At 38.6% G+C, this 8,007-nt stretch overlaps 1 protein-coding gene across 2 annotated transcripts in view; it reads right to left on the minus strand.

Moving 5' to 3' along the window:
- The window catches only part of LOC136838729 (uncharacterized), a 249,377-nt gene that overhangs the window by 11,547 nt on the left and 229,823 nt on the right, over positions 1–8,007 (minus strand). For both annotated transcript variants that reach the window (XM_067104161.1, XM_067104160.1), the window contains one exon: positions 115–335. In XM_067104161.1, coding sequence (XP_066960262.1) covers positions 115–305 — 191 coding nt within the window. In that variant the 5' untranslated portion in view covers positions 306–335. The remainder of the gene's footprint in view (positions 1–114; positions 336–8,007) is intronic.

Consider the following 8,007-nt stretch of genomic DNA (forward strand, 5'->3'; position numbering starts at 1 on the left):
TTGCTCTGACAATCGGCATAAACAAGTCCCAATAAAGGCATCTCAAGAGAGACAAGTCAGAAAATAAGAAGATAAAAGGATTTCTTTCTCCTCCTACTCCTCCTCCTCCCCTACTTGTGACTGAAGACGACGTGCTCCGTCGTGATGTGCCGAGGAAGGAGCCTCTCCAGAAGCTGGTGGTCGTAGGGGCTGCTGTTGACGACGCTGGCTGGGGGCTTGACCAGGTACTTCGGGCTGTTCATGTTGTTGTTCGAGTCGTTCTTGCTGGGGCTGCTGCTGTTGCTGCTGCTTCCGCTGCTGTACATGCTGAAGGGCCTTTGGTGCTCCGGACAGACCTGCAACAGAAACAAAACAATGCGGATGTCATTGAGGGTTATGACTACAGGCTTTGGAATAGATATGTATATATACATGTATATATATTATATATATATTTGTGTGTGTGTATATATATGTATATAAATAAAGATACAAATATATACATACACACACATATATATATATATATATATATATATATATATATATATATATATATATATATATATATATATATATATATGAAATAAAAAACTTGAACGTCGGACTTTGCCCATCAATTTGAGTAAAAGGGCGCAATGTAAACAAATCGATGTAAACCTTTTGCTGGATACCGTCGGCCATCGCAAGGGCCATTCGAATTCGCAATCAGCGTAAGTAACCTTCACGTTCTCGCAAAGAAATAAAGACTTTTGTAGCACAAAAACTTTATTCCCTGCCCTTTGGAATGAAGAGCGTGAGGGGAGACATGAATTCTATATGAATGACATGAAAAATGAGGAAAGGTCGCAGGTGGTTGACCTAATTTAATAAGAATGTACACACACGCACACGTACATATATATATATATATATATATATATATATATATATATATATATATATATATATATATATATATATATATATAAGTTTTTCTCCTTTGAAGGCGTGGTTCCAGAAGGCGCCCACCTTTCGGATCTCAGCTGGACCTACAACGCTAGAGTACCTTCCATGTACCTAATTCACTGCGTAGTCAACAGATAAATGGTTGGGTTTTTCAGGAAACTGGCCTATGTCGTTTCCCTTCAGCCCGGAATCGATCTCGAAACACACAAAGAAGCACGTACGTGCTATCACATGCATGAAATTATCTGGTGGCTGTGTGTTTGTGTGCGTGCTGAATATTCGTGCTGTATATATTATTCATATTTATCAATTCGTGTATGTATTATATAATGTATGGAGTATATAATGTACAAATTTTACATGAAGTTTCAAGGAATACAAACGTGAACATATTACGTTCACCTCTCAGAGAGAAGAATGAAAATGCTTTTCTTATCACACTCTATAACTGAGCCTTATACAAGCGACGTTCCTAAGTCGGTAAGTCCTAATCCTCTGGGTAAAGGTACGGCAGGCAACTTTGGAAGCGGACCCCATGTGCAGATGAAATAAACTGAGAGAGAGAGACCTTACAGACCTTACAGTTCGTTCGGGTTGCCCCAGGTCCCTCAGTGTGAGGCACCTCTGATGACTACCAGAGAATTGCTAATGCATCTTTCGGTATATTTTGCATCTTCCATTCTTGGATGGCCTGGGATGCATCTTAGATATTCGTCGAGCTTATTCTTAAACACATCTACGCTCACTCCTGATATGTTCCTCAGATGAGCTGGTAGCGCAAAGAGAGAGAGAGAGAGAGAGAGAGAGAGAGAGAGAGAGAGAGAGAGAGAGAGAGAGAGAGAGAGAAGAATATATTTCCACCTTTCGCAATCACACAAGTCTTAAAGTATAAGACCAGTTAGTAGTTCACATGAAACAAAATACTGAAAAAATGAGTTTTCTTTATCAGAAAGATAGCTCTGAGCGAGAGAGAGAGAGAGAGAGAGAGAGAGAGAGAGAGAGAGAGAGAGAGAGAGAGAGAGAGAGAGAGAGAGAGGCGCATATTTACACCTTTCGTAATCACACAAATCTTAAAAGTATACGACCAATTAATTAAAATGAAATGAAATACTGACAAAATGAGTGTTATCACAAAGATAGCTTTACAACAAAAATATTTTTTTATAACTGAGAGAGAGAGAGAGAGAGAGAGAGAGAGAGAGAGAGAGAGAGAGAGAGAGAGAGAGAGAGGGTTTCTCTCACCTTGGTAAATCCTCATCCCTGACCTTTCACCGGAGACGAAGCTGAGATGACTACTACCAATGACTTCGATGCAATCAATGAGTGAAGCCTAGCGAGAAGCATCTTCAAAGGAGACCGAAGGCCTAATCCTAAATCCACGGCCGCGAAGGCGATTTAATCAAGAGGTCTTCTTCCGCCCTTCGAAGCCTCCCCGGATGCCTTGTATATACTATTCAACTGTCGGCGTCTCCAGCATTTGTCTATATAAGCCTACTGATACGGTACGAGTTCCCAGCTCGTTCGTACTCTCATACAGTATTGAAGCACTTCCAATGGACTGGACCGAGCGATTTTTTTTGGGTCTCACGACAAAATCGCCATTACTGGAAGTTTTATTGAATAAAATGTGCAAAGCTTTTCCAACAGGGTCTTTAAAATGATATCAGAAGCAAAGCCACTTGTAAATTAATCTCAGTCAACGTTAAACGCAAATTTGTCGACGGAGAAGATTTCGAAAAGAGGGTCTGTAAAATGAAATGAAAAGTAAAGTCACGTACAAATCAATCTCAGACAGCGTTAAACGCAAATTTGTCGAAAGGTAAGCTTTTGAAAAGAGGGTAATGGCCTGGCAGGTGAAGATCAAAAGAGCGGATTTCAAAGAGGACGCGACGAGACGGAATGCCTTCTAGGTCTTTGGCATTTCCACAGGTTGACTCCTTGCTTTTTCCCGACAGCGTTTCGACCAATTGTAATTAGAAATTACAGTTCTTGATTAAATGGGAGGAGGGGCCAAAACAATTAAAGATGCTCTTCAGAAGTCCAAGAAGACGGGAATTTTCCTTCAAGTGTTTCTTAATGATGTTCGCAGGTGAGACAAACAACACGAGAGGACTGGTGTCATACCGGGCAACGTTTCTCCCTACCACAGCATGTAATAATATTATATAATTTACAATGCAAGATTTGCAGTAAAAGCAAAGCATGTTTCCTCTAGTTTACGTGCTCTTGAATCTGATTTACGAAAACTGTGTGTAATGATAGTTGTAGTATATATATATATATATATATATATATATATATATATATATATATATATATATATATATATATATAAATAAAGACAAACACACACACATATATATATATACACTATACACTATACGCGGAAATAAAAAAAAGCAACAGTATCTGCAGAGGATGAAACCTCCTCTACGAAAGCCTTCACAGCCTCATTACCACCTTTTTAAATACCCATTAAATAGTTTCTTCTTTTACGTGGCCAGCTAAATGAAACATGACTTATTTTTCTTTACAAAAATGTTATCAACTTTTCTAGTTCCTCTCATTCTCTTCAACTGCCTAGACAACTTTAACACCCTAGCTTCGTCTTTCAGACCGATGCATCTTTCCCATCCTAACCCTACGGGGCCAACACTTCACAAAGACTTCAATTTATCTGCATTTCCAGGAAGTTATGCAGACGAACTGAAACACGAAATGGAAGAACAATTACCAAATCAACTGACATCCCAGGGAAAGCTTGAACAGAAAAAAAAACTTACGTATTGGGAAATTCCGGAAGTGTGCAATGCATGAGCACGACGGTGACCTAATCTCTCGATTTTCCGGAAGCTAAAATGCTTTTTACTTTCAAAAAAACATGTTCACTGAGAAAATTATAGATGTCCCGGATGATGATGACGAGAAGGAGCATCTCACAAAAATTTCAAACAGACGGGAACACTCGGCTAAAAGGTCTGAATGATACAAGACTAAAAATGACCTCGGGAAAATCATTTTCATAATAGATGGCAAGATGTATTTGTCCTGTAATATCTGCAATATATACGACAGATGCCATGTAATACAACGCTGCAACTTCCAGAAATCTGAACATAAAGGAAGCAAATACACAGGGAACTTGCATTCCCTAACTGCAGGAAAGGTCGAAGGTTAAGAGATTATGATTCAGGCGAGGCAAGGTGAGTTCACTGCCAAGGATCACATTTGGTTGGAAATACAGGCGTTCATAAAATTCGAGGAAGCAGTCAAGAATAAAAAAAATACATCTGATGATGGAGAATAACATTTTAACAGAGAACAACAATGAATTGAAGTGCGGTCTATATACATTCAGGAAGAGGAAGATGAAACTAAATACGGAAAAAGGCTGAAAACACCAGGAGTAATAAACTATCGCTAAGATTTCGCTATGATATAAAACATCGATCAAAAATTGACGAAATGATGAAACTACCCATTCATTATAACAAGTAACTGAGAAAAAACAATGCTCATAATGGAGAGCGTATTATTTTCCATCAAAACAGACGGAAACATGAAACAGCTGAATTTGAGTCAGTATTATTAAACATTTAAATATACTACAATAAGTGTTTTGACGTACATCGCGATAAGGAGCATGGGACCGGAATGAGTATCAAATCTCGTAAAGCACATTATAACCATAAAGTTTAGGTTATTCAATGAGTTACCCGAGGAAGTAAAGAGATGGATTTAACTTTAAATATTCAAGAAGATATTAAAAACATGTCTGTCATGGAAATTATGCCTCAAAATGATGAATGGTGACTGTGGATATTAACTTTCTCGAATGACATACACTAGATTCTGAAGATTAATACACCAAATTTATGGCTTCTATTTTTCCACAGGGGAAGATCAGCCCTTTTCACTATTTACTTCACATTATCATTCCACCATATTGCACCTCTCAACCTTGGCGAAAGTCGGAAAATGTGTGAAGCATGAATAATGAAGATACATTCAATGTGAATGTCACGAAAGTTATCGTCTGACTGATACAGCAGCAGGCCATAAACATTAGATAATACACATCGATAATGGACCGAATTTCGGGTAATAAAGGGACGCATCATAATACCATAACGGGGGAGCAGACAAGTCTCGGTTTATAACGGTGACGTTATAGAAACAGCCTCGTTAACCCTTTAAGGCCGACGTCTGTAAGTGGACACGTCGTTGCCAGGGAGTGTGCATTGGGTAAGGTAACTCGCTCTCTCGCCCCTTAATTCACAGCGTGTCCTCCCCATATTAAGCTATTACTTGAGGAAGGTGTCTTCACTTTAGCAAAGAAGTTCAGGAGTGACATCAGAGGGCTTGGTCTCTTGGCAACGTTGATTTCACTTCTATCACGACACTTGATGTACTCTTGGCGTCTAGATCTCACTGGCTCATTTTATACACAAGCATATGTGATTGGAAAAAAACATAAAACTAACTTCCTGTAATATGATCAATAATTGAGGCCATACTTCACTTCGGTTAATTCTAGGAAGTAAATCCAAAATTCAAAACAATTAAAAAAATAGGTGAGTTTATAACTGTAAAAAGAAAACTAGAAATAAGAGACAACATTCATCATTTCAGATCTTTTAACAAGTCTGAAAAGAAGGAACACACAGACAAAGGGTAACGAATTATGTATATGTATACGTATATGTATATCTGATATTGCAAAGCATCTCTAAATTTCAGTTTTATCGAAACAAAGTTAACTCAACACCAAATTACACTAGTTCAAAGGTATTTAGCATGTTTCTAATGGAGAAGAGTGAAAGGACTGAAGATTTGCTGACGTTTGTGCATAGAGTATCACTTCATCCGCCTTTTGATTTACACAGAATGATGAAAAATAACTGACTGAAATTTGACATATATGCTTTTTTCTGCTGTTCTACAAAGTTGACCACTTGTAAATCTTAACTTGATGAACTCGGAAAATGTCCTGTCATCTATCTTATATTTTATTTTCCTTTCGTTCGTTTTCCTTTTGACAGAGGTAGAATCTATTAGCATTGAAATAAACCTTCGAAATGGTGTGCGATAAAAACTCAAGGTCGAAAAAAGTCTATGAAAGGAGAAGGAATGGTGGAAGAAATGTTCCGAAGCCTTTAATTCGTGGGTATTAAGGGAAGCTGAAAAAGAAAATGAACAAGAATTACCACTCGCATTCCGGGGCAGGTGAACACGACAGTTCCAATTAGGGAGTTTTAAGAACCTGTCTTTCTAGATCTTGTCTCTCCTCTTAAGAACATCACTGGAGAAGATACACTTTTCATCTGCAATTTGTCTGATTTGGAAATCAAAAGAAAGTTTCAGATGGTTATTGTTTCTGGTGCTTCGTATGAAGGACCGACAGTTATTTTTAAACGAGCTTGTTGGCGCGCGTAGCTGAAGCTTGGCGATGCTGTCTCCCCTACCCTCCCGATCCCCTACCTACACCGCCCCAACCCGGGGCGGACAAACAGGCTTGCAGGAGGAGGGTGGATGTGTCACGTCTCCCCTACTGTCACCCCGGAGGAGGACAAACAAGACCCACTCGGATATTACTATTATAAATTAACTGATACTTTTATGTAGACAACTACAACAGTGATACTTCTTATCACTAAATCGGAACTGTTTTGAAATTTGCAGACCATTAGCAGGAACTATCTTTCAGTTTACAGACCACAAACCGGAACTATTTGAAATTTACCAATTTGCAGGCCACTTGTCTGAACTATCTCTCGGTTTACAGACCACACATCAGAACACTTTTGAAATTTACAGACCACAGATCAGAACTGTTTTGAAATTTACCAATTTACAGACCACTGGTCTCGACTATCTCTCGATTTACAGGCCATAAATCGTAACTCTTTTGAAATTCACCATTTTACAGACCATAAATTATAACTACTTTGAAATTTACAGGCCACTGGTCTGAACCATCTTTTGATTGACATACCACTAACCAAAACTATTTTGGATTTTGCAGACCTTTGGCCGGATCTATCTTTCAATTTTCAACCTGTCTTCCAACGACAGGATAAACTTCCTGAATTCACAATTATTCACGAATTTTTATCGCGAACTGATGATGTACAGACAAAATGGCAGGCAACAGCATAGCAGATCTGACGTAATCTGATATTGTCAAACTTCATATAAACAACAGTAACAATCCTTTGCGGGATCAGTAAATTTTTTCCTTGCAGCTTTCGCTTGAAGGCTACAAGAATAAGTAAAAAAGGCGCCGAAGTTTTTTCGGCGCAATCGAGTTTTCTGTACAGCCACTGCCCATGAAACTTTAACCACGGCCCGGTGGTGGCCTATGTTGTTGGCACCTATAGCGGTGTCAGACGCACGATCATGGCTAACTTTAACCTTAAATAAAATAAAAACTACTGAGGCTAGAGGGCTGCAATTTGGTATGTTTGGAGGTTGGATGATCAACATACCAATTTGCAGCCCTCTAGCCTCAGTAGTTTTTAAGATCTGAGGGCGGACAGAAAAAGTGCGGACGGACAGACAAAATAGCCATCTAAATAGTTTTCTTTTACAGAACATTAAAAACTAGAGTGATAACACAAAGATTGTTCCAACCACTTTCCCACGACAATGAAAGCGAACGCACAAAAGACAGACTTGCTTTACTAAAACAAACCCGAATGAAGTAATTCCATATTCTCAAATAATCTGTTGGATGTCTTGCATTGGTGCTGAATAATGTTAGAACGAAAGCATATTGACAAAATACGTAAATAGAAGTGAAATCCCCACTTACAATGGGCTTAAGAGTTACCCTTATGAAACGGTAGAACAGGATAAAACTTACAGAGGAAAGGCTTCACTATAGTTTTACGAACTATGGGATTGATTTTCTTTTTATTCTTATAGAAAAGCAGTTTAGAATAAGGCTATTCAATACAGCTGCCAAATTTCCAAACGTCCCATCCCTTTCATAAATAACCCCACTACGTTCCTCGTTTCCTTCAATCACTCCAAACATCTATTGACGAGGTAATTTGACATATGTACCGAACGCTGCTG

This window comes from Macrobrachium rosenbergii, chromosome 5, assembly GCF_040412425.1.
Source record: "Macrobrachium rosenbergii isolate ZJJX-2024 chromosome 5, ASM4041242v1, whole genome shotgun sequence".
NCBI lineage: Eukaryota > Metazoa > Arthropoda > Malacostraca > Decapoda > Palaemonidae > Macrobrachium > Macrobrachium rosenbergii.